Genomic DNA, 26,886 nt, shown 5'->3' on the forward strand with positions numbered 1-26,886 from the left:
GGTTGAGATCTGGAGACTGGCTAGGCCACTCCAGGACCTTGAAATGCTTCTTATGAAGCCACTCCTTTGTTGCCCGGGCGGTGTGTTTGGGATCATTGTCATGCTGAAAGACCCAGCCACGTTTCATCTTCAATGCCCTTGCTGATGGAAGGAGGTTTTCACTCAAAATCTCACGATGCATGGCCCCATTCATTCTTTCCTTTACACGGATCAGTCTTCCTGGTCCCTTTGCAGAAAAACAGCCCCAAAGCATGATGTTTCCACCCCCATGCTTCACAGTAGGTATGGTGTTCTTTAGATGCAACTCAGCATTCTTTGTCCTCCAAATACGACAAGTTGAGTTTTTACCAAAAAGTTATATTTTGGTTTCATCTGACCATATGACATTCTCCCAATCTTCTTCTGGATCATCCAAATGCTCTCTAGCAAACTTCAGACGGGCCTGGACATATATGTCTTCCATTTCCTAATAATTGCTCCCACAGTTGATTTATTCAGACCAAGCTGCTTACCTATTGCAGATTCAGTCTTCCCAGCCTGGTGCAGGTCTACAATTTTGTTTCTGGTGTCATTGGACAGCTCTTTGGTCTTGGCCATAGTGGAGTTTGGAGTGTGACTGTTTGAGGTTGTGGACAGGTGTCTTTTATACTGATAACAAGTTCAAACAGGTGCCATTAATACAGGTAACGAGTGGAGTACAGAGGAGCCTCTTAAAGAAGAAGTTACAGGTCTGTGAGAGCCAGAAATCTTGCTTGTTTGTAGGTGACCAAATACTTATTTTCCACCATAATTTGCAAATAAATTCATAAAAAATCCTACAATGTGATTTTCTGGATTTTTTTTCTCTCATTTTGTCGGTCATAGTTGAAGTGTACCTATGATGAAAATTACAGGCCTCTCTCACCTTTTTAAGTGGGATAACTTGCACAATTGGTGGCTGACTAAATACTTTTTTGCCCCACTAAGTGTTCACAGCCCTGAGTCAATACATGTTAGAATCCCCTTCGGCAGCGATTACAGCTGTGAGTCTTTCTGGGTAAGTCTCTAAGAGCTTTGCACACCTGGATTGTACAATATTTGCACATAAATAATTATTCAAGCTGTCAAGTTGGTTGTTGATCATTGCTAGACATAGATTTTCAAGCAGATTTAAGTTACAACTGTAACTCGGCCACTCAGGAACACGTTGAGGCTTCACTGTCTTCTTGGAAAGCAACTCCAATGTAGATTTGGCCTTGTGTTTTAGGTTTTTGTCCAACTAAAAGGTTAATTTGGTCTGTTTTGAAAGCAGACTGAACCAGGTTTTTCTCTAGGATTTTGCCTTGCTTAGCTCTATGCGGTTTCTTTTTATCCTAAACTCCCTAGTCCTTGCCGATGACAAGCATACTTATAATGATGCAGCGACCACTTTGCTTGAAAATATGAAGTGTTACTCAGTGATGTGTTGGATTTGCCCCAAGTATAACGGTTTATATTCAGGACATAAAGTTAATTTCTTTGTCACATTTTTGCAGTTTTACTTTAGTGTTTTATTGCAAACAGGATGCATGTTTTGTAATATTTGTATTCTGTACAGGCTTCCTTTTCACTCTGTCATTTAGGTTAGTATTGTGGAGTAACTACAATGTTGGTCCATCCTCAGTTTTCTCCTATCACAGCCATTAAACTCTAAATGTTTTAAAGTCACCATTGGCCTCTGAGCGATTTCCTTCTTCTCTGGCAACTGAGTTAGGAAAGATGCCCGTATCTTTGTAGTGACTGGGTGTATTCATACACCATCCAAAGTGTAATTAATAACTTCACCATGCTCAAAGGGATATTCAATGTCTTATTTTATTTACCATCTACCAATAGCTGCCCTTTGTGAGTCATTAAAACCTCCCTGGACTTTGTGGTTGAATCCCTTTCAAATTCACTGCTTAACTGAGGGACCTTAAAGATAATTATGAGTGGGATACAGAGAGTCTACCAAATTGTATTTATATGGTTTTTACAAACCATTCAAATAAAAGTACTTGTTTTGGACAACAACAAAAAAACACAGATTATTTTAAATACTAGATACTCAAATACACATGTATTTGAACCCAGGTCTGGTATCAACCAACAGTTATTAAGCCACTGCAATCTGAATGTTGTTTTTACATTGTCCTCGCGTTCAAGTGGCAGCTAATCCTGAGGCATGTCCTGCATTGACCGCTGAGAATCTGCGCTATGCTGTCTGGTTCTAGAATTGGTGGTAAAGGGGAAGACATGCTGGTCTGACCCTGGAGAGACTGTTAAGCGGAGCCACTAACAAGGAAGAGGCTGACCTCAAGACAACGGGAAACATTAGTACCCTTCAGAGTTTCTTCTTTCAGAATACATTACTGTGGTCATACTGTAGCATTGTACACAGCTTCTCATGGCCACATGTGGAACAGTGCATTAGAATATTAAGAAGACTGCTGTGTGGAGAGGGAAGGCGGGACGAGTTATCAACACCCCTTTCATTAAGCTAAGTAGAGGGTTTATTTACAACCTTTTCATGGTGTTAATGGCAACAGAACGCACTGGGACCGGACATCCAGAGAGGTCTTTAGCGATCCATTTCAATGTCTGAATAAAAATATTTTTCTAGTGTATGATGTGTCCCAGCATATAGAGGCCATAGAGAGTTTGAAGGCATGTTGACCCCTGACCTCTGCTCTTCCTTCCTATCTCCCAGCAGAACGCTGTTAGTCGGGCAGCATCTGGTCTACATCTCACACAGCATAGGCCGCTGGTCTTAATCTAGGTGTCACGTGGCTCCGTCGCAGTGTCCTGTTGCCACCGCAACCAAACCTGGCCCAGGACAGGACATGGTGGTCTGTTTGTAGTGTACTGTACTGTCCTACACACAGCCCTGTTCTGTTGGTTATGAGAGGAGACTGGAGATCTCAGTACACCCACTGAAAACAGGAAGTAGAGATTAAAGCCAGACACATGGTTGTTACTCCAACTAGCTTTAGGCTAGTGTTCATGGTCTCACATGCTCTTTTTTTCCTTTTCTAATTTTCTCTGATTCAACAAGTTCTTTGGCCTTTAGAATTTTTAGTGTACTGTACACTTGGTTAGTGGTGAACGCTTTCTAGACAAGAACAGCTGGTTAAGAGCACCTGAAGAGTTCTAGGACATAGTTAGCCGTCAAGTGCTTCTAAAATAGCCTAATCAGAATGAGCTATTTAAACCTTTTGTTGTAGCTGCCATAAGCACCTGCACCCTCTAGGATTGTCCACAGAGAAACCTGCTGTGTCATGCAGTCATACACAGCAGGGCCTGTGTCAGTCTGTCAGCGAAAGCAGTTTTTCTGTCTTCCTGGTGTGGCAGCCTTGCTTGGACCCACTCCACAGTTGTAAAGAAGGGCACCCCTGGAAGTCATGTCTGGCACTGGTTCACAGACTCTTGTGTCTGTGCTGCTTGTTGCTACGCGGCCTGTCTCAATCTCCTCGGCGTGGAGAATCACTTGTTGGCAAGCCTTGGGGTGAAAAGGTGTTCATGTTTGAGGAGACTTTTGGCCTGATACCAAGTAGGATGTTGACTTAAAGGGATAGCTGATGTATTCACACACACTTCATCCAGAGCAGGCCTGCAGACCTGGCTAACTGCACCAGGACAATCTTACGTGTTTTGTACCCCCATAAGGAAATCAAGTGTTATTGTAATTGGCTTTACTCCCTGTAGTCACCAGCGTTTCTTAAAACATTTGAATGTGTCTTGGCTCAGGAAGTGTTGCACAACCCTAAGGATGTGGCCGTTATGGGGGGAAACCTTTGACTGTGGTCATGTTTTCTTTCAGTTCAGCTTGGCGTCAGATTGTATTTTGAAACTCCTCCCAAATGTGTTATCTTTCTTTGGCCTGTAGATAATATTCTGTAACTGTTTGCCTTTGTCTGAATAGCTTTCAAGTGAGCCTGATGATAATTTGATGTTGCAGCCCATCCAAGGCCAATCCATTGCATACTTCCCTCTGTGAGTTAGTTCTCCTGACCTTTTCAGAAGTGAAACGCATTGTTCCACATTTAGACAGTTGAAAGATGCCATTGAGCTCTATACAATTATTTCTGAGAAAAGCGGTCTGTCTGTCTCTCTCTCTCTCTCTCTCTCCATGATTGGCCCATGTCCACTGATGGTCCAGAACTCCTGGCACCAGTGTCAGCATTAATACGGCCTGACACACACACACCCAACTGCTCGCATTCTCTCTCTTTCTCTCTCTCTGAGCCAAGGCCTTGTTGGTGTTGAGGCTTGTGTGTCTAGCTTTAATGTGTGACAGCTTAGGGACACCCGCTTGTTAATTTGAAGGTTTGAAAACAAGGAGTTTGAGGTTAAAGCGTGTACTGTGTGCTAAGCGCCACTCCTGTTGCGTCAATGAGTTTTGGAAAATGGGGCTCCATGTCTGAGTGACAGCAGCTGGTATTATCTCCTCCACCTCTTCCTTTGCAGTGGGGAGGACAGGAAAATAGCTGGCATTTAAACCAATCAATCAAATATTTTATAAAGCCTTTTTACATCAGCAGTTGTCACAAAGTGCTGAAACAGATACCCAGCCTAAAACCCCAAGAAGCAAGTAGTGCAGAAGCACAGTGGCTTGGAAAAACTCCCTAGAAAGGCAGGAACCTAGAGGAACCAGGCTCTGATGGGTAGCCAGTCCTCTTCTGGCTGTGCCAGGTGGAGATTAGAACAATACATGGCCATTAAGGCCAGATCGTTTGGACAGCTCATTGGGGGAACATATTTAAATAGTTTTCCCATTTTTGGCTGTGCGTATTGTTCATCCCATGCTATTTTTCTCTCCTCTCAAGGGCACAGGGGGATCGGATTAGTTTACTGTCTGTTCAGTCCTGAAAAAGGAATCCTGACGTTCATGAACATGTTTCTCTTCCCTGGCTTCCACCAGGCTCCCTCAATCACCAATACTCACTGTGTGTCTTGAAAAGAAAGGGCATGATTGAAGGACATTGAATACATTTTAATACCATGTTAAGTCTCCAGGTCTGTGAGAGCCAATATGTGTGTTTTTCTGTAGAACTGTGCCCTGCGTCGTTTATGTACTAATAGGTTGCAGAATCAGGTCGCCACAATTCAGATGTGGCCCAAATTGTCTGTCTCCTTTGGGAAGGGCCTTTTTATGGCTCACCGGTCCTCTGTTTCCTCATGCTGCTCTGGCTCTCCTCTCTCCGCTACAATAGAAGCCCAGTACTCTGCCTCTGTGTGGCACAACAACCAACCCTGAAATTAGCTATAGTCTGTCAGTTAACACTGATGCTGAATAAATGACTTCTCTATTTCAGAGAACGGCTGGGTGGTCTTCAATAATCTAAGCACTCTGCAGGATCTGTATTTTTTTATAATGTTCTGCTTTTAGTATTGGCTTCGACTTGAATATGACTTTGCACATCCACAACTAGTTTACTTGTCTTGAGACCTGTAACTGTATAGTATCTGCTGTGTGCTGCTACAATGACTCGACCTCCATAACTTCTGCCCATTACGTCATGTGAATTATCTGTCTAGTTTTCCCTGCTTGCAAAATGTGCAATGCAACATTGTTCGTCTATGATGTTTTTTTAATCTGTGTGCCTCTAATTCTGTCTTTATGTCTGGTTTCCCCTTCGCTAGTTGGAGACAAGGTTCCTGCAGACATCCGTCTTACATCCATCAAATCTACAACCCTGAGAGTAGACCAGTCCATCCTGACCGGTAAGACACACGGCTGTTTGCTGCACTGTGTTTTTCTATACCGAACAAACTTAGGCTACTCTACATCTCTAGTTGAAATAGACAAACTGTCTTACTCAAAAAGCATAACAAAACTCTCTCTTCCTGTGTAATGACATTGTATGCTAATTTCAGGTGTTCTACATCTGTCTTTGCTGACAGTATGAGCTCCTCAGAGCCTGCAAGCATACTGTATGACTCACTTTTAATTGTCGTCTGCCACATGTTTATTTGCCTTCATTCCACATAGGCAAACTTGAACTGTTTATTCCTCTTCCAGAGCCAAGTTATTCCAAACTTCATTTGATTGGAGAGTCATGTCCCTAACACATCACCTCCATAGACTGGTAATATTGTAATACGCGAGGAATGTAGGAGTCAGTTCAAACCCAACTGCTCAGCCCCACCTCAAAACAAAAGTTTGTTTTACTTTAGCTTATCAAAATAAGGCTTCTTAATAATTGAATATCATGACACCGTTTAATTAACTGAGTTCACCTCCTCTGAGGCTAGAGCCAGGGTTTCCACTTGATCCACATTATGATCAGAGGCTGTGCCCTGCACCATGCGCACCAAGAGTTTTTCCCCGAGGCTTTAGACACAGCCAAAGGGATATCAGGGTGATACGTGACCTGAGCTGCTCTCTGCTGTGATTCCAGGTGAGTCGGTCTCTGTCATCAAGCACACGGACCCAGTGCCTGACCCTCGAGCTGTCAACCAGGACAAGAAGAACATGCTCTTCTCCGTAAGCAACACTCTTCTCTCTTCACTCCTTACTGCTCCTTGTAGCGGCTGTGTGATGATTGAACTCTCCAACATCAGCTCGTAGTTTGAGATTCTCCTTCAGTCACTTGTTTCAGTCAAGTTCAATGGAGTTGAAGAACATGCTTGATGCAGGTATCCCTTAACTTTCCTAAACATCATTAACAAATTATGCCAGCATCACTCAATATCAAAAATGTACTTAAAAATACAGACCCTGCTATTTTATTTTGGTTTGTAAATATAGTTAGAATATTCTAACTATATAGTCTGCTCTCAAGCGTGTGTGATTTGTGTGGCCATAACGTTCCACCTTTGTGTTTTCAGGGAACCAACATCTCGTCTGGCAAGGCTATTGGTGTGGTGGTGGCCACGGGCGTGAACACTGAGATTGGTAAGATCCGTGATGAGATGGCAGCCACTGAGCAGGAGAAGACCCCCCTGCAGCAGAAACTGGATGAGTTCGGGGAGCAGCTGTCCAAGGTCATCTCCCTGATCTGCATCGCTGTGTGGATGATCAACATCGGCCACTTCAACGACCCCGTCCACGGAGGCTCCTGGATCCGCGGCGCCGTCTACTACTTCAAGATCGCTGTGGCCCTGGCCGTGGCCGCCATCCCCGAGGGTCTGCCTGCTGTCATCACCACCTGCCTGGCCTTGGGCACCCGCCGCATGGCCAAGAAGAACGCCATCGTCCGCAGCCTGCCCTCTGTGGAGACCCTGGGCTGCACCTCTGTCATCTGCTCCGACAAAACCGGCACCCTCACCACCAACCAGATGTCTGTCTGTAGGGTGAGTCTGGTTGGTTGTTTTACATGCTGACTGGACAGGGAAGTCTGCCTCTGTTGCATTACCTTGCTGTGATACTGTTTCAGAGTATGTGTATGTGTGCAGAAGGTTATTTTGTAGTGGAGAATCAAGAGTGAGATGTGTTACAAAGAGGTGTTGAGGCAGCGATGCGCTGCGGCTTTGATAGACAGTCAGCCATTAGGTGTTCATCCGCGGTGCTCTTGCATAACTGACCTTGCGTCACCGCTCTGCGGAGCATCCAGTCCCTCCCACTTTCTGAGTGGCACCCCAACACACCTACAGCTCTTTCCCTTTCCCAGAGCAGAGAGACATTTCATTATTCATGAGCATGTTTATTCTCTTTTTGGTGAATATGCACAGATCTTTGGAACTGCTGACTCCACTCCTTTAAACTTTGACCTGTTTCATTATTTAGTAGGCCTATGTCTATCAAATGTTTTTGGATGAGAGGTTCTTTATTTGGTAGCGGCCATTTATTTCCCATAATACATTTCGTTTGAACTAGCATTCCATGGGTCTGGTCTGTTTTAATGTATGTCCCTCTGTAGTCACTTCCTTTCACCTCTGGTGCAGACTCAAATTATTAGGGGAAATGGGATGTCTAGTTAGTTGCGCAACTAAACTGAAATTTGTCTTCTGATTTTTAACCCAACCCTTCTGAATCAGAGAGGTGTGGGGGGCTGCCTTGAAGAGAAACTTCAGGATTTTGACAATGAGGCTTTTTTAAAATCTTCTTCCCTGGAGTCTGAAGTCGTGGATACCATTTTTATGTCTCCGTGTCCAGTATGAAGTTAGAGTTAGCTCAATGGCTGGAAGTTTATGGGTATCTGGTAGCACAGGGCTCTCCAACCCTGGTCCTAGAGAGCTTCCATCCTGTAGGTTTTCACTCCAACCCTAATCTATCACACCTGACTCTAATAATTAGCTGGTTGATAAACTGAATCGGGTTAGTTACAACTGGGGTTGGACCTACAGGATGGTAGCACTCCAGGAGCAGGGTTGGAGAGCCCTGTGCTAGCGGATACCCATAGACGTCCAGCCATTGCGCTAACGTACGTTAGCATTGGATCACGAAACTACAACTTCCTTCATACTGGATGCATAACATAAAAATGGTATCATGAGTTCATCTGACATCTGAAATAAATGTCCTTGTTACCAAAATCCCGAAGTATCCCTTTAATCGACGTCCATGTCATCGGCGCCCAGGGAGCAGTTGTTGTTAGGATGCATGATGCCATAATACACTAGTAAATTATACCATATCCTACTGTACCTATCTCATTGTTTCCATGAAGTGATGATGACATTTGTTTAAGTAACACATGTTTTAGGCTGTGACGAGTTCTCCACATTGCTTTCACCTATCCCAGTATTTTGAGAATGGGATCTCTGGTGTAGAGACTAGGAGCTGAAAGAGAACCATGCCTTTTTCAGGTTACTACCCAGTGTCCACCAAACAACCCCCATCTCCCATTTCATCTGTCAGTGATGCTTGGAAAATCTTCCACAAAATAGTTTGTGTTGAATTCACGACTTAAGCCTAATGTATTCAGCGAGAGGATGTAATGCTATTTTCTAATCATCTGACGTCAGCAGGGCTCTCTGAAGTGTGGCCTCCAGCTGGAAAAGAACATGAATGATTACCATCACTCTTACTTCATCCTTTCTCTCTGACTGAGACTGCTGGCGTGTTTCAGCTGACTGGCTGTTGTGACGTGGTATTAGTTTGCACGTGCCTACTACTAGGCTTGGACCAGCCCAGTTCTTCCTGTGGGAAAAGGCCCAGCCCTCCAGGCTTCAGTGCACTCTTCACTTTATGCTGGCTCCCTGACAGATGGCCTCCACTATTTACTTATGGACTAAACCAAACAAGCACTGCTCACTGCTAGACTCCTGCCTTAGCCCCCACACAGCCATAGGGCATCTAAATCCCTCCAGCCCAGAGAGTATAGTTGTGAGAGCTGATCTACAGCTATTATGTGGTGTTTGCTGCCATCTACAGTGTAAGTTAATAAACGGCCTCTAATGTAATGTTGTAACCATACATCTCTTATGACTGAAAATAACTTCTAGACATCAGGACTGCGATTACTCACCACGGACGAGCAGAATCCTCTTTTTCCTTTCACGACTCTGACGAGCCCGACGCAAAGGATACGCTGCTTCCTCGGAAACAGGCCCTGATCCACGTGAAGAGGAGGCTGAGAAAGAGGGGTCGAAGGTGCACCTGCCTTCTGAGAATTCGCAGGCAATCAAATAAACCCCCACTTCCCTCCATTCTGCTAGCAAACGTGCAATCTTTGGACAATAAAATCAATGAGTTACACAGAAGATTGAACTACCAACGGGACATTAAAAACAAACATCTTATGTTTCGTGGAGTAGTGGCTGAATGACGACGACAACATCAACATACAGCTGGCTGGTTATATGATGTAACAGCAGGATAGAACAGCGGCGTCGGGTAAGACGAGGGGCGGCGGTCTATGTATTTTGTAAACAACAGCTGGTGCACGATATCTAAGGAAGTCTCGAGCTATTGCTCACCTGAGGCAGAGTATCTCATGATAAGCTGTAGACCACACAACCTACCGAGAGAATTCTCATCTATATTCTTTGTAACTGTTTTACATGCCACCACAGTCAGAGGCTGGCACTAAGACAGCATTGAATGAGCTGTATTTTGCCATAAGCAAACAAGAAAACGCTCACCCAGAGGCGGCGCTCCTAGTAGCCGGGGACTTTAATGCAGGGAAACTTAAATCCGTTTGACCAAATTTCTATCAGCCTGTTAAATGTGCAACCAGAGGGAAAAAATCTCTGGACCACCTATATTCCACACACAGAAACGCATACAAAGCTCTCCCTCGCCCTCCATTTGGCAAATCTGTGAAAAAGACCTTTAAACAGGTCAACATTCACAAGGCTGCAGGGCCAGACAGATTACTAGGACGTATACTGCAAGCATGCACTGAACAACTGGCAAGTCTCTTCACTGACATTTTCAACCTCTTCCTGTCCGAGTCTGTAATACCAACATGTTTTAAGCAGACCACCATACTCCCTGTGCCCAAGAACACTAAGGTAATCTGCCTATTTAACTACCTACCCGTAGCGTTCACGTCTGTAGCCATGAAGTGCTTTGAAAGGCTGGTCATGGCTCACATAACCATCATCCCAGAAACCCTAGACCCACTCCAATTTGCATACAGCCCCAACAGATCCACAGATGATGCCATCTCCATTGCACTCCACACTGCCCTTTCCCACCTAGACAAAAGGAACACCTATGTGAGAATGCTACTCATTGACTACAGCTCAGTGTTCAACACCATAGTGCCCTCAAAGCTCATCACTAAGCTAAGGACCCTGCGACTAAATAACTCCCTCTGCAATTGGATCCTGGACTTCTTGATGGGCCGCCCCCAGGTGGTAATGTAACAACACATCTGCCACGGTGATCCTCAACACGGGGGCCCCTCAGGGGTGTGCGTGCTCAGTCCCTTCATGTACTCCCTGTTCACTCATGACTGCACGACTCCAACACCATCATTATATTTGCCGATGACACCGCAGTGGTAGGCCTGATCAACCGACAAGACAGCCTATAGGGAGGAGAGCAGAGACCTGGCCGTGTGGTGCCAGGACAACAACCTCTCCCTCAACGTGATCAAGACAAAGGAGATGATTGTGGACTACAGGAAAAAGAGGACAGAGCACACCCCCGTTTTCATCGACGGGGCTGCAGTGGAGCAGGTTGAGAGCTTCAAGTTCCTTGGTGTCCACATCACCAATAAACTAACATGGTCCAAGCACACCAAGACAGTCGTGAAGAGGGCACAACAAAACCTATTCCCAATCAGAAGGTTCTACAGCTGCACCATCGAGAGCATCCTGGTTGCATCACTGCCTGGTATGGCAACTGATCGGCCTCCGACTGCAAGGCACTACGGAGCGTAGTGCGAACGGCCCAGTACATCACTGGGGCCACGCTTCCTGCCATCCAGGACCTCTATACCAGGCGGTGTCAGAGGAAGGCCCTAAAAATGGTCAGACTCCACCCTAGTCATAGACTGTTCTCTCTGCTACCACACGACAAGAGGTACCGGAGCGCCAAGTCTAGGTCCAAGAGGCTTCTAAACAGCTTCTACCCCCAAGCAATAAGACTCTTGAACATCTAGTCAAATGGCTACCCAGACTATTTGCAGTGCCCCCCACCCCATCTGTTGTCATCTATGCACAGTCACTTTAATAACTCTACCTACATGTACCTACTACCTCAAATAACCGGTGTCCCCCGCACATTGACTCTGTACCGGTACCCCCCTGTAAATATTATTATTTCACTGCTGCTCTTTAATTACTTGTTACTTGTATCTCTTATTCTTATCTGTATTTTTTTTCAACTGCATCGTTGGTTAGGGGCTCGTAAGTAAGCATTTCACTGTAAGGTCTACCTGTTGTATTCGGCGCATGTGACTAATACAATTTGGTGTGAGATGATTAGTTTGTGTGAGTCAGCCCTAACTTTCCTTGTCTGTGTTGTGGTCTCCAGATGTTCATCATTGACCAGGCCGACGGGAACAGTTGCTCTCTGAATGAGTTCACCATCACTGGCTCTACTTACGCCCCTGAAGGAGAAGTGTAAGTACCAAATACTCTCTTAACGCCAGTCCGTTTAAGATACAATTATTTATTTACTTCCAATTACATGAAAGGTTGGAGGGAGTTAATCTTGTCTCCTGGCCTGTGTGTCTCCCTCCAGGTACCAGGATGGCAGACTAGTGAAGTCCTCCGCGTATGATGGTCTAGTGGAGATTGCCACCATCTGTGCCCTGTGCAATGACTCCTCTCTGGACTTCAATGAGGTCTGTGTGCATACCTGACTGCCTATCTCCTCCTTAATATGGATCATTAAAGGATGTTGAGTAGCGTTGACTGATTGGCTTATGTTTGTGTTGTCAGGCCAAAGGTGTGTATGAGAAGGTTGGCGAGGCTACAGAGACGGCTCTCACCTGCCTGGTGGAGAAGATGAATGCGTTTGACACCGATGTCAAAGGCCTGACCAAGATCGACAGGGCCAACGCCTGCAACTCTGTATGTACACTAACTTCAACCATTGAACAATTAAATGGTGTGGTACTCCACAGCTGGTTGTTAGCAGGTTTTCTGAGTGGTGTGTTGTCTGTCAGGTGATCATGCAACTGATGAAGAAGGAATTCACCCTGGAGTTCTCCAGAGACAGGAAGTCCATGTCTGTGTACTGCACCCCCAACAAGGCCCGCTCCTCACTTGGAAAGATGTTTGTCAAGGTATCCCCACATTTTTATAAACTGCTATGTTTGACTCACATTGAACCAAGTGTTAGTGTTTTTAAGTCACCCATGTTTGAATCTGTGTGTCAACCTTTAAAACACTTTAATCCCCACAGGGTGCCCCCGAGGGAGTTATTGACAGATGTACTCATGTCAGAGTGGGCACCTGCAAGGTTGCCATGACCCCGGGAATCAAAGAGAGGATCATGTCTACGATCCGTGGGTACGGGACTGGGCGTGACACCCTGCGCTGCCTGGCTCTGGCCACCCGGGACACCCCACCCAGGAAGGAGGACATGGTGCTGGTTGATTGTGCCCGCTTTGTTGATTATGAGGTGAGCACTACTCATCACCACTGCATAGAGTAGGAGTTGACAGGCATTTTGCTAAAAGGCATTTGTTATGTGTAGATACCATATCTAACTTATACTGCTGGATCCTATTAATATCATATGAAGACATATAAACGCAACATGTAAAGTGGTCCCATGTTTCTTGAGCAGAAATAAGAGGCCAGAAGTTTCCCATACGCATAAAAAGCTTATTTCTTTCAAATTTTGTGCTCAAACTTGTTTACCTCCCTGTTGGTGAGAATTTCACCTTTGCCAAGATAATCCATCCACTTGACAAGTGTGGCATATCAAGAAGCTGATTTAAACAGCATGATCATTACACAGGTGCACCTTGTGCTGGGGACAATACAAGGCCACTTTAAAATGTGCAGTTTTGGCACACAACACAATGCCACAGAAATCTCAAGTTTTGAGAGTGTGTAACTGGCATGCTGACTGCAGGAATGTCCACCATAGCTGTTGCCAGAGAATGTCATGTTAATTTCACTACCATAAGCTGCCTCCAACGTCATTTTAGAGAATTTGGCAGAACGTCCAACCGGCCTCACAACTGCAGACCATTTGTAACCACGTCAGCCCAGGACCTCGTCAGCCCAGGATCTCCACATCCGGCTTCGTTACCAGCGGTGTCGTCTGAGACCAGCCACCCGGACAGCTGATGAAACTGGGTTTGCACAACCAAAGTATTTCTGTCAGAAACCGTCTCAAGGAAGCTCATCTGCATGCTCGTCGTCCTCAACAGGTTCTTAACCCGACTGCAGTTCGGCGTCACAACCGACCTCAGTGGCCAAATGCTCACTTTCGATGGAGAAGTGTGCTCTTCAAGTATAATCCCAGTTTCAACTGTACCAGGCAGATAGCATGTATGGCGTCGTGTGGGCAAGCCGTTTGCTGATGTGAACAGAGTGCCCAGTAGTGGTGGTGGGGTTATGGTAAGGGCAGGCATAAGCTACAGACAATGAACACAATTGCATTTTATTGATGGTAATTTGAATGCACAGAGATACCGTGATGAGATCCTAAGGCCCATTGTCGTGCCATTCATCCGCCACCATTTCAGCATGATAATGCACAGTTCAATGCCGCAAGGTTCTGTACACAATTCCTGGAAGCTGAAAATGTCCCAGTTCTTCCATGGCCTGTATACTCACCATTGAGTATGTTTGGAATGCTCTGGTTCGACATGTTCGACAGCGTATTCCAGTTCTCGACAATATCCAGCAACTTCGCACAGCCATTTCATAGGCCACAAACAACAGCCTGATCAACTGTATTCGAAGGAGATGTGTTGTGCTGCGTGAGGCAAATGGTGGTCACACCAGATACTGACTGGTTTTCTGATCGGGGCCCTTACTTCTTTTTCAAAAGGATCTGTGACCAACAGATATCTGTATTCCCAGTCATGTAAAATCCATAGATTAGGGCCTAATGAATTTATTTAAATTGACTGATTTCCTTAAATGAACTGTAACTCAATAAATCTTGTGGCATGTTTCCGTTTTTGTATTTTTGTTCAGTGTAGCATAACTTTTGGATGTATTGTGCAAAGTTCTAGTAGGAACCCTGATGGTGACTTTTTGTGTTTCTCTGCCCAGTCTGACCTGACCTTCGTGGGCTGCGTTGGCATGCTGGACCCTCCCAGGACCGAGGTGGCTGCCTCCATCAAGCTGTGCCGCCTAGCCGGCATCCGCGTCATCATGATCACTGGCGACAACAAGGGCACTGCCGTGGCCATCTGCCGCCGTATCGGCATCCTGGGTGAGGAAGACGACGTGGACAAAATGGCGTTCACTGGCCGCGAGTTTGACGACCTGTCCCTTCAGGCCCAACGCGATGCTGTTATCAACGCCCGCTGCTTCGCCCGTGTCGAGCCCTCCCACAAGTCCAAGATCGTTGAGTTCCTGCAGGCCATGGACGAGATCACAGCCATGGTACACTGACCCCCCCCCCCCCCACTCACATCCTTACTGTACATGCAAAGCTGTTATATCTATTACTGTTGTCTTGTAGCCTCCTATCCACCCTTAAGTATCTGTTGTTTCTCCCACAGACTGGTGATGGAGTGAATGATGCTCCTGCCTTGAAGAAAGCAGAGATTGGCATCGCCATGGGCTCTGGCACTGCCGTGGCCAAGTCAGCCTCTGAGATGGTCCTGGCCGATGACAACTTTTCTTCCATCGTGGCGGCTGTGGAGGAGGGCAGGGCCATCTACAACAACATGAAACAGTTCATCCGCTACCTCATCTCCTCCAACGTGGGAGAGGTCGTCTGGTGAGTCTGTCATTTACGTACCTCCTCCTGCCAAAGTGATGTCTCTAGTGGTTTTATGGTGCTCCTGTGGAGGTTAATGATGTTTCTCTATGGGGGCAGTATCTTCCTGACGGCTGCTCTGGGCTTCCCTGAGGCTCTGATCCCCGTTCAGCTGCTGTGGGTCAACCTGGTGACAGATGGTCTCCCTGCCACCGCACTGGGCTTCAACCCCCCAGACCTGGACATCATGAACAAGCCCCCCCGCAGTGCCAAGGAGCCCCTCATCTCCGGATGGCTCTTCTTCAGATACCTGGCCATCGGCTGTGAGTTAATGGGACTGTTGTGCTTTGTTTCCAATTCGATATCAGATAGCTCAATCTTAACATTTTCTCAAGCTCACTGCTACTGGCATACCCTGCCACATACTGTTCTTGTGCACCTCTCTGCCTGTCTTTTGTCTTCCTAGTTGTAGAACTAGTCTGTCCCACAGTCAGTCAGCTATGTCTCTGTCCTCAGGCTATGTGGGAGCTGCCACAGTGGGAGCCGCTACCTGGTGGTTCGTGGCTGCTGAGGATGGCCCTATGATCTCTCTGTACCAGCTGGTGAGACTAACGCCTAGATGTCAGCTTTACTGTCCAAATGGTGTTTTACCTCCCAGCCTTATGTCTCTCGTGTCTGACTCCTCCCCCCACAGAGCCACTTCCTGCAGTGTTCCCCTGACAACCCTGACTTCTCAGACCTGGAGTGTCATGTGTTTGAGTCCCCCTACCCCATGACCATGGCCCTGTCTGTGCTTGTCACCATTGAGATGTGCAATGCCCTTAACAGGTGAGTCTTCTGCAGTGACATGAGCTTTCTTTCATCCTCAAAAATCATTTGCATTCAGTGGAGGACAGCTCCAACTTTTGTAAGTACAAGAATAGAATATAGAGTTTTGACTAATCTGATCCACAATGTGACCTTCTCCCAGCCTGTCAGAGAACCAGTCCCTGCTGCGTATGCCTCCCTGGGAGAACATCTGGCTGCTGGGGGCCATCTGCCTCTCCATGTCCCTCCACTTCCTCATCCTCTATGTGGAGCCACTGCCCGTAAGTCAGCTTTACTTATATCAACCAGGTCAATCTATAGGTTCCCCATGTTCACTCTCTTTCCATCCCTCATTCTCCTCCTCTATCTCTCCAGGTCATCTTCCAGATCACCCCTCTGGACCTGACCCAGTGGCTGGTGGTGCTGAAGATCTCCCTGCCCGTCATCCTGCTGGATGAGCTGCTAAAGTTCGTGGCCAGGAACTACCTGGAACCCGGTAACCAGCCAGAGTCTAAGTCAGCCAGCAAAGGCTGGTCCCTCTCTGCATGCACAGAGGGCATCTCCTGGCCCTTTGTGGGCATCACCCTCCCCCTGGTGCTGTGGCTCTACAGCATCGACACTAACGTGTCTGCCCTGTTCTGGTCCTGACTACACCACACAACCCTCCCAGTGCACCAGTGTGAGTGGAGATTAACACACGTCTAACAAAATCCCCCATTAACCAGGATCAACTACAACAACCACATCAACTGCAGTGAGAGCTCAAGTCAACATTTGTACCTGTGTTGATGACAGATGTAATCTGTGAGCCCTCTGCTGGTTCGTCTCCAGGACATTTTCACCATTCCTCTTTTTTATTCATATTTTTAATGCTTTTTGTTTGTCATTTGGCCATGTCTTTAATTTAATATCAAGCTTTTGGTTATTTTTTTTGCTCCCCATTCTTTTTTTGAACAGGCATAAAAAAAATCTGCTATTTAGAAGCTGTTCTGTGTACAGAGAATTAACACTATTTTATCAAAATTAAGATTTTTGTAGCTTTGGGAAGGCGGGGGGGGGGGGGGGGGGGCAGCAGCGCACAGAACTCATAGTTTCACTTGTTTTCAGTGTGAACTTTGACCTCTGAAGAACTTGTAGATAACTATGCTGTGCCATAACTGTAAGGACCATCATTTGCACTGAATCAGAAGTCTGTACCAAAACTGCATGTATTCTGCCCAGGCATGAATAACGGGGATTTCTTCACCAAATTAATGATTGTTCGTTCCCCTGTTTGCTTTTTTTGTGTTTATTTTCTGCTCTAGTCAGAGCACAGCTACCTCAATGCTATTGATATCACAATTGATTACTACCTGTTTTCCTCAGTAAGCTTTTCATAAACATTGTCATATTGAGTGTTGAGGTATGCGCCATTTCGCTTGTGAATAAGGAAATCTAGACCCCTCATTTGCCTTTTTATGTTGCTTTTTTAAAGTTAATCTGTGTTCTTTTGATGTTCCTTGAGGGAGGTTAGGGTTAGGAGAAATATGTAAATGTTACCTTAGTTCAATTCAAAGCAGTTTGTTTGTAATATAGACAAGCCTGTCGTTAAACACGTTTACTTGAACACAATATATTGTCTTTTCATTAAGGTTAACTTTTTTATGGACACTGTAGTGTCTTATTACAATAATTCTATAGATTAAGTGTTGTGCATATACTGTACTTTAATATGTATAAACACACCAAGTGGTGGATTTTCTTATCAGTTTAGCACAAGATGGATGCTTTGATGGGATTGTTGTGGTCAGCACTCCCTATTGGGGTGGATCACTAAGCAGACTGCTTTGGCCATAGTATATAGGCCCAATGCTAAAATGACTGGCTTGTAGAAGAGTCTGTACATATAACACAAAATAGTATCTATGTGTATAGAGTTTTAAAGATGCTCCATAACTTTTACACTAGTTTTACTTGAGCGTGTTTTAGAAACACTATAGGTAATGGGTATTCCTAGAAAGCATGCTTTTTCCAATACCATGCCAGTAAATGCTTGTGTTCTTAAACCTAACTGCTATTTCTTCCAATCAGTGGTGCAAAGAATACCCAATTGTCATACTTGAGTAAAAGTGAAATACTACTTGAGTAAAAGTCTTAAAGTATTTGATTTTAAATACACTTTTACTTTTGATAAGTATATCATTTAAAATAGCTTATTATGCAAACCAGATGGCACAATTGTTTTTATTTACAGATAGCCAGGGTCACACTCCAACACTCATTTACAAATGAAGCGTTTGTGTTTAGTGAGTGTGCCAGATCAGAGACAGTAGGGTGTGTCAATTGGACCAGTTTCTGTCCTACTAAGCTATCAAAACTTTAACGAGTATTTTGGGGTGTCAAGGAAAATGTATGGAGTAAAAAGTACATTTTTTTTATTTCTTTAGGGATGTAGTGAAGTAAAAGTTGACAAATATAAATAGTAAAGTACAGATCCCCCCCACCACACACAAAAAAAGACTTTAGTACTTTAATTTTGCTTACACCACTGAATGTCTTACTGCATTTATTCCCATCTTTCTGTTTGCACGTGGCATGGCCCTAGACATGACTGTAGGAAATGAAGCAGTAGATGACCTAATGGCTTTCTGTTCACCATGCCTTTTTAAATTCCCAGTGAGAGAGCCATGTCTCTGTTTGCGTCTTTGCTTTTTTGACCTATGCCTTGTTTCTGTCTGTCCTATGATTGATTTGGTTTCTCCCTGTCTTTCTCTCTCCTCTCTCTGCAGCTAGTGCCGTGTAAGCCCGCTCCTCCTATAAATCCCTTGTAGGAACTGCTTTAGTGTTGTGCATGTGTTTTGAGCAGCACATCTTCCAAGACCTGCATGTCAATAAAGAAGAGCTATCAAGACATGATTGATACATTTCATAAGCAATTACATGACAAAAAAAGTAATCAAATGGTATATATTTTTTAACTGAATGGGTATAAATGTTTTTGGAATCAAATTAACCAATCCCAGGTCCCTCCATCCTTACTACATAAAGAGCCATAGGCTGCGTTTACACATGACAGCCCATTTCTGGTCTTTTGCCCAATTATTGGCAAAAGTAGCAAAATATCAGAATTGGGTTGCCTGTGTAAATGCAGCCTTAACATAGGAACTCTTGTGTCTAGTTTTATCTTAATGTACACTTCCATGATGCATGTCCTCTGAAGCAGCCATTTTATCAGATGTGTAATAATTAATGTATTGATAAATTAAATGGACAATAGTACAAATGTTATCTTTTCCTAAGGAACTCTTTTTGGGGGGGGATGTGTAAAATAACCAAATAGACTTTTCTTTGCGCTGTAATGTGCAACATTTTTGAAGCATCTGAGAAGGCGGAGGTGTGGCGATAGATCCATTACCCTGAAAGGAAGTCAGTCGCTTCAATGGCACACGTGTGCCAAACTCATTTCAGAGCTGACGATTGTATAGTCACAACTTGTGGTTTCAGGTAAATAAAGCAATTCTACATTAATATGTTGCCGATCTTCTATATGCCAGATTGGAGATGTGTATTCATTTGAAGCTACCTTGCTTCTAGCCTAAATACAAGGCTGTTTTAGAGCAGTATTTCCCAACTCCAGTCCTTGTACCCTCAACGGCACACATTTTAGCCCCAGACAAGCAAACTTGATTCAACTTGTCAACTAATCATCAAGCCCTCAATTAATTGAATCACATGCATTTGTCTGGGGGTACTGGAGGACGAGTTGACTAGAACTGTTACTCAAGTCACTAATACTAATTTACCACAAACTTTAATAAAATGTCAGGGCATGAGACCAGACGTCATGATTTTATATCTCCTACACACACACACCACATGGTTAAACATCTGCATTGGAAAACATTACTTTGCAAAGAATGTGTCAAATTAAATGACCCCATGATTGACACACATGTCTTAAGTTACCTGATTATTCAGAAGGGAAAGAATGTCACCAGTTTCACACCAATATGTGTTAATACATGCAAATATTACAAACAGAAAAAAACTGAATAATTTCAATGATTACTGGCTTCAGATTATCTTGTGTTAACCCAACAAACAAGGAAACTCCGGGGCCATGGCCCAACAATCCTAAATAGCCTCATCTCCTTTACTCTTGGACCCCTGATGGGTATGAAATAGGTTAGTAACGTTCATTTTCACCTACCAACTAATCAGTGATCGCAAAGGGAAGGAGACGTGGAATGGCAGGTTATAATTTTGGGCTGCTGGGTTGTAAAATGCATCCTCCCCAAACCTCAGTGGCTGCTATGATGACGTCTATAACCCTGAGATGGGGCTTTATACACCTGTATCTTGAATACACATATAGAGTCCACTGGAGCATTACATCAGGAACCCATGATGCCCATGTGTGGCATATTCCCCCCGCTGTGCACCTAGCGTCTCTGCAGTGGGCCTGGCTCACTGCATGCCAAACCACTGCTCCTGGTCTGCCCACTGGGCTGCCTCACTGTCACTGCCTTCCAGCTCTCCATCCTCCCCGCTGCCCTCCATGTCATCTCCATCCAGCTCCACAGTGGCATCAGCAGGGCTCTCCTCCTTCTCCATCTTCTGCATTCCTTCCAGAGACTTCTGGTCATTCGGGTCCAGGCTGAAAGATAGATGGAGTCAGATGATAGAGAAACATGTGCAGCCTCAAGATCGAAGTGCACCATTTACATATTTGAGAAATGGTAGGCCTAAGAGCGACACTGCATTAACATTTCATGAGTTGTGTAAAACCCTGAACTTTGGTGTAACATTACCTAAGTGCTATGCTGTATTGGTCCATAGCCTCTTGGTAATCATTGACCGCCACCAAGAAATCCCCCAGCATCCTGTGCAGCACACAGTCGCTCTGATTGGCCAAGGCATTCCGGAGAAGAGCAATCCCTTCCTCGTATTTCTGTTCCCGACCTTAAATAGGAAAACAAACACAATATCATATCTTGTCCCCAACATCTTCGGTAAAAGAAAAATTACAAAGATACAATGGTTCTAAATCTCTACAGCAAAACAACTAATAGAACTTCAGGGTTTTCTACCAAGCCACATACTTAGCAGCTCTGCCTTCTTGACCACAGCCTTGGTGTAGTCAGGCCTCTGAGCTAGCGCCTTGTCCAGCAGGGTTTTGGCCTTCTCCTGGGTCACAGGGTCCTCCAGGCAGACTGTAGCCAGGATGGTCAGAGTCTGGGCATTCGCTCCCAGGGTCTTATAGATGTTATTGGCCATCCCCATTGCCTCTCGGATCCCATTGGATGCCAGGTAACAGTCAATCAGACCTGGGGACAGAGAAGGCTCATGACTAACTCAATACTAGTAATAAAACAAAAAACAACATCTGATGTTGCAGCTTTATGTGGGGGCAGTTCACGATGAAAACAGATGTTCATTACAATGATGCGATCAGAACAAGAAGGTCCCCTTGCCTTCATAGCAGTCCAGACGGCAGGGCGCCAGGCGCATGGCCTCTCTGAAGTGGATGATGGCCTCCTGCACTCGGCCCATGTTCCTCAGTGCTGCCCCTTTCAGGAGGAGGGCTTGCACACTGTTGCTGTTCAGCTGGATGGCCTTGGCACCCAGGTAGAGGGCCCGGGAGTAGCGCTTACTGTAGAAGCTGTGACATCTGAGCCACCAAAAACCATATTGGTAGGAACATGTATTTAGCCACTGTGTTCTTGGGGACTTTCAATGCAGAAATGTTTTGGTACCCTTCCCCAGATCTGTGCCTCGGCACAATCCTGTCTCGTAGCTCTACAAACAATTGCTTTGACCTCATGGCTTGGTTTTTGCTCTGACATGCCCTGCTAACTTTGGGTCCTTATATAGACAGGTTTGTGCTTTTCCAAATCTTGTCCAATCAATTAAATTTACCACAGGTGGAGTTGTAGAAACATCTCAAGTATGATCAATGGAAACAGGATGCACCCAAGCTCAATTTTGAGTCTCATAGCAAAGGGTCTGAATCCTTATGTAAATAAGGTATGTTTTTTTTATTTTTTTTATACATTTGCAACAATTTCTAAAAACCTGTTTTCGCTTTGTCATTATGGGGGTATTGTGAATAGATGAGGTAAAAAAAATGTTTTTAATCCATTTTAGAATAAGGCTGTAACCTAACGAAATTTAGAAAAAGTCCAGGGGTCTGAATACTTTCCAAATGCACTGTATAGTGAGCAATATGTTTGGAACATCGAATTGCAATACATATACAATCATGAGAATCGCAGCAGATATCGTATCAGCACCTAAGTATCGTGATTATCTTGGCAATTCCCAGCCGTATTACCCAGATATGACCCAGGGCTCTGCATGCTGGTCTGAGATGTTGAACAGCCTTCCTCCCAGGACCTCAACATCCTCCAGGTGCCCCTCACGTGCCATAAGGTAGCCATATACATCCATGCCTGACAGTAAGTAAAGACAACATAACTGAATTAGTTCAACTATAAATAAAAACCTAATAGTTAATGTCTTAAATAAGAATCGCTAGACTGGCTTAGTGAGTCCTAGGAAACTGATGTATTTAGTCAGTGATGGGTTTTCTGATGTCTGCTGCCCAGTACCTTTGATCAGATAAGGGTCCAGCATCTGGGCCTGCTCAAACTTCAGGATGGAGTTCTTTGTGTCGCCTGCCCTGAAGTACACATCTGCCAGGCTCACCAGCAGGTCCACATTGTCACGCATTAGAGACTTCTTCTCCAGGGAGCTGAGAAGGAGAATCAGGAAACAGAGAAACACAACACCCAGAATGAGAGCCATAGTTTAACAACACCGGAGATTATGATTCATGAAATGAATAACTCTCCCATGGTGGGATGAGGAACTGGTCTGCTCACCGGATGGAGTTGATTGCTCTGTGGTTGTCCCCTGCATGTATGAAGGCATAGGATTTGATCCACACAGAGAGCCACTCCAGGTTGGGAAGACTCTGGATCACATCGATAGTCATGGACGCCACCTCAGCTCCCTTCACTGACAGAGACAGGAGACCTACAACAGCCACAAGTTAAAAGAACCCTTCAAAATGAAGAGCACAACATGGGATTTTGGCATGTCTGTGTGACGCACTACAGAAACATCCCAGTAACTAGTCCACACCAATGATGGCATCCAGTGCCAAGGGACACTGTCTCAGGACCTCTTTGTAGCTTGTGACAGCAGAGCGTTCGTGTCCAGCCTTCCTGTACAGATTAGCCAGCATCATGTTAATCTGAGGAAGGATAAACAAATATGCAATTCGGAAATTCCTCACAAGAATCTAGGCTGCTTTACTTTATTGAAATAGTCATAAAACGGCACTGCAAGCTTGGGTGTCATTGAGAGAGGATGGGGCTTTCAGGAGGGGACCTCAAAACAGCAACCTACCTTTGGGGTTCTCTGTCTAGATGGAATCCCATCAAGCACTGCAATTGCATCCTTATCCAGCTTCAGGATGGCGTAGCACTCTGCAATCTTATACTTGACCTCAATCTCTGAGGGAAAACTCTGAAATAAAGAAAAATGGCATTTGGTCAATTCAGAAGGCAATGCACATTGTACACGATTACAAATAGTCTGTAGAGCAACTCAGTCAAATGTGCTTTATTTTTAATGAATGACATCGATGCCTGTTGCTACAGCCTCATATGTTGTAATTGACAGAGTTGGGAGCCTTCCACACCTGTGACTGCAAGGAGGATGCAGTTCCCCCTGTAGATGGCCGCACTTTAGAAGTTTTGCTGAGCACTTTCTTCTGCTGCAGTGCCATGTTGTACTTGCAAGCAGCATTACGGTACTCCTTGTCATGGAAGATGGCATCTGCATGATAAACCAGCAGCTGGTACTTCTGGGATGGTGAGAACAGTTCTCTGAAAGAACAGATGTGGTACATGCATCACCCTCTGGCACAGTATTTGACTGACAATAACTATATGAAGTGGTCAAGGAAATTAGCAATCAACATACAAAATCTTTTCACAAATAGTCACATTATTAATCCAGATACAACTACACTGAACAAAAATATAAAATGCAATATCTAAAATGCTGGTCCTATGTCTCATGAGCTGATCCCAGAAATCTTCCATATGCACAAAAAGCTTATTTCCCTCAAATGTTGTGCACAAATTTGTTTAAATCGCAATTGGTGAGCATTTTACCCGTTGTCAAGATAATCCATTCACCTGACAGGTGTGGCGTATAAAAAAAAACAACTGAAAAACAGCATGGTCGTTACACAGGTGCACCTTGTGCTGGGCACAAAAGGCCTGTGCTGTTTTGTCACGCAACAATGCCACAGATGTCTCAAGTTGAGGGAGCATGGATATGGCATGCTGACTGTAGGACTGTCCATCAGAGCTGTTTCCAGATAATTTAATGTTAATTCCTCTACCATAAGCAACCTCCAACGTTGTAATAGACAATTTGGCAGTACATCCAACCGGCCTCACAACCACAGACCATGTGTAACCACACCTGCCCAGGATCCTCAGTAAGTTAACCTGGCTCCCAAATGGGTGGGCCTAAGCCCTCCCACGCCCACTCGTGGCTGCGCCCCTGCCCAGTCATGTAAAATCCATAGATTATGGCCGAATGCATTTTTTTCAATTTACTGATTTCCTTATATGAACTGCAACTCAGCAAAATCTTTGCGTTTATATTCTTGTTCAGTGTACATTTCCACCCATCTTAAGCTAGTTGGCTTGCTAGCTAGATATAAATACTGCCAACTGCGTCCTTGTCAGCTTGGCTCGTGACGATAAGCATGCATTGATTAGGACATGTGTTATCAATTGTACAGAATGATATGCTTTTGAAGATGATCGAACGGAGTGAATAACTAGTTAGGTAGCTAACACCTCAGAGGGATGTTCAGTAGCTAGCCAGCCAGCTAGCTAATGCTATACTGTTACTTACGGATTGTTATTGCTCATTGTCAGCAGTAAGCTACTAATTATCCGAACGTTTGAGTGAAGTCCCGCGGCGGCCATATCCCTCACATGATCTATGACGTTCATTTCGATGTAGTTTGATGGCTTGCTTTAAGATAAAAATCTAAAGTTTACGATTGCAGACAGGTAGTTTACTTGCTAGCTATCATCATAAACTGCGATGTATTAAATATGGCGCCGCAAGTTGAAGGACCATTCAATTGTTTTTCTTTTATAAAAACATATCATTGCTACGTGTCATAAATATGACCGTTTTTTTCTTCTCTGTATAAATGACAAAAATGTAAGTAATACGTTTTAAAACCTTAAACGGACACAAAGTTGTCCTGTTCAGGCGAATAGAGTACCACAGTATGAGTTGTAATACCCTAGCGGTCAAACAGGGAAATTGTCAGGTCCAACTAAAATGTCTAGTCCAATGAAATCTGAAAACCTACGCAGATGTGAAAACTTACCCCAAAAAGGTTTTCGCAGAGAGGTGTTGCCACATTTATCCAATAAATGTTTGTTTCCCCATAACGTTATCGAGCAAATTAAGGATTTGTTTAAATGACGTAGGCTATTAAGCAAAATTCGGTTTCCTATCAAAATAATAATTATTGCGAGTTTAAGAATGTCACAAGAGAAAAGATCAATCGCCCTTATTAAACTCTCCAGATCATTTTCCATCAATGGATGTCGATGTAACTTGTTTTGACTGCCATGATTAAGCAATAAGGCCCGAGGATGTGTGATAGATATATGGCTAACATACCACGACTAAGGGCTGTGACCAACTGGCAAGTGTCTTCGCTGACATTTTCAACCTGTCCCTGGCCAGGTCTGTAATACCAACATGTTTTAAGCAGACCACCATAGTCCCTGTGCCCAAGAACACTAAGGTAACCTGCCTACCGACCCATAGCACTCACGTCTGTAGCCATGAAGTGCTTTGAAAGGCTGGTCATGGCTCACATCAACACTATTATCCCAGAAACCCTAGACCCACTCCAATTTGCATACCGCTGTGGTAGCAGAATCAGACTTCTTTAGGTAACATTGATAAAAATATGTTTTATTAATTTTTATAGTATGCTTATGCATTAAAATGGCAAAGGCAACGTCCCCCAAATGCAAGACGTCCACCAGCGATGTCTGAACTTTTACTTTTGAAAATATATCTTTCAACTATAAATACAGTAAAGTACACACACTACATTTTAGACAACTTTTTAGGCATTCAAGTTGTTGGTCTGATGGGAATCCATGACATTTTGCTTGAGGAACAACGGAGAACAAAAGAGGAAAGCCCCCACTTGTGCTACGTCATGACTTACCTGGATGTGCCCCCTTGTTAAGTAAATCAGGTGTTACATAGGTGAAAAGGAGACCAAATCAAATCAAATTTTCTTGGTCACATACACGTGTTCAGCAGATGTTATTGCGGGTGTAGCAAAATGCTTGTGCTTCTAGTTCCGACAGTGCAGTAATATCTAACAAGTAATATTTAACAATTACACAACATCAAATCAAATTTTATTGGTCACATACACATGGTTAGCAGATGTTAATGCGAGTGTAGCGAAATGCTTGTGCTTCTAGTTCCGGCAGTGCAGTAATATCTAACAAGTAAACTAACAATTCCCAACAACGACCTAATACACACAAATCTAAAGGGATGGAATAAGAATATGTACATAGAAATATATGGATGCGCGATGCCGAGCAGCATAGGCAAGGTGCAATAGATGGTATAAGGCATAGTTTATACATATGAGTAATGTAAGATATGTTAACATTATTAAAGTGCCATTGTTTAAAGTGACTAGTGATCCATTTATTAGAGTGGCCAGTGATATGAGTCTCTGTGTAGGCAGCAGTCTCTCTGAGTTAGTGATTACTGTTTAGCAG

General features: G+C 44.4%; 2 protein-coding genes across 4 annotated transcripts in view; one reads left to right on the plus strand and one right to left on the minus strand.

Annotated features, from left to right (window-relative positions):
* Positions 1-19,546, plus strand: part of LOC110525525 (sarcoplasmic/endoplasmic reticulum calcium ATPase 2a) — a 31,531-nt gene extending 11,985 nt beyond the window's left edge. Inside the window, exons 6-21 of one of the 2 annotated variants that reach the window (XM_036979656.2) lie at positions 5,641-5,721; positions 6,399-6,484; positions 6,829-7,293; positions 11,870-11,958; positions 12,080-12,182; positions 12,280-12,411; positions 12,507-12,626; positions 12,746-12,964; positions 14,578-14,913; positions 15,033-15,253; positions 15,353-15,555; positions 15,749-15,834; positions 15,927-16,060; positions 16,203-16,320; positions 16,415-16,535; positions 18,808-19,546. In XM_036979656.2, coding sequence (XP_036835551.2) covers positions 5,641-5,721; positions 6,399-6,484; positions 6,829-7,293; positions 11,870-11,958; positions 12,080-12,182; positions 12,280-12,411; positions 12,507-12,626; positions 12,746-12,964; positions 14,578-14,913; positions 15,033-15,253; positions 15,353-15,555; positions 15,749-15,834; positions 15,927-16,060; positions 16,203-16,320; positions 16,415-16,535; positions 18,808-18,821 — 2,528 coding nt within the window. In that variant the 3' untranslated portion in view covers positions 18,822-19,546. Of the gene's footprint in view, positions 1-5,640; positions 5,722-6,398; positions 6,485-6,828; positions 7,294-11,869; positions 11,959-12,079; positions 12,183-12,279; positions 12,412-12,506; positions 12,627-12,745; positions 12,965-14,577; positions 14,914-15,032; positions 15,254-15,352; positions 15,556-15,748; positions 15,835-15,926; positions 16,061-16,202; positions 16,321-16,414; positions 18,085-18,807 lie in introns of those variants that run through there. The other variant, XM_036979654.2, reaches the window with a different exon arrangement.
* anapc7 (anaphase promoting complex subunit 7) lies at positions 18,437-25,926 on the minus strand. Of its 2 annotated transcripts, none has more exons than XM_036979658.2 (11): positions 25,452-25,926; positions 23,727-23,913; positions 23,432-23,551; positions 23,165-23,276; positions 22,903-23,056; positions 22,630-22,772; positions 22,353-22,470; positions 21,493-21,689; positions 21,121-21,345; positions 20,830-20,980; positions 18,437-20,675 (listed from the first exon to the last, which is right to left on the minus strand). In XM_036979658.2, exons 1-11 carry the CDS (start codon positions 25,484-25,486, stop codon positions 20,486-20,488), a joined length of 1,632 nt encoding a protein of 543 aa, XP_036835553.2. In that variant the 5' UTR covers positions 25,487-25,926; the 3' UTR covers positions 18,437-20,485. The 2 variants fall into 2 exon arrangements, with proteins under 2 accessions (XP_036835553.2, XP_021461386.3); XM_021605711.3 differs by lacking the exon at positions 25,452-25,926 and adding an exon at positions 24,962-25,389.
* Between the last annotated feature and the right edge of the window lie 960 nt (positions 25,927-26,886).

The sequence above is a fragment of the Oncorhynchus mykiss genome, chromosome 6 (genome assembly GCF_057628025.1).
Source record: "Oncorhynchus mykiss isolate SJ-2025 chromosome 6, ASM5762802v1, whole genome shotgun sequence".
NCBI lineage: Eukaryota > Metazoa > Chordata > Actinopteri > Salmoniformes > Salmonidae > Oncorhynchus > Oncorhynchus mykiss.

Bases quoted from the DNA above. Each gene is read 5' to 3' on its own strand.
- anapc7 (XM_021605711.3), bottom strand. From the start codon at position 25,062: ATGAACGTCATAGATCATGTGAGGGATATGGCCGCCGCGGGACTTCAC. The intron at 22,773-22,902 runs GTGAGCAGACCA...TCTCCTTCTCAG, and splicing joins AGAGCAATCAACTCCATCCG to CTCCCTGGAGAAGAAGTCTC. The intron at 22,471-22,629 runs GTACTGGGCAGC...ACTTACTGTCAG, and splicing joins GGACCCTTATCTGATCAAAG to GCATGGATGTATATGGCTAC.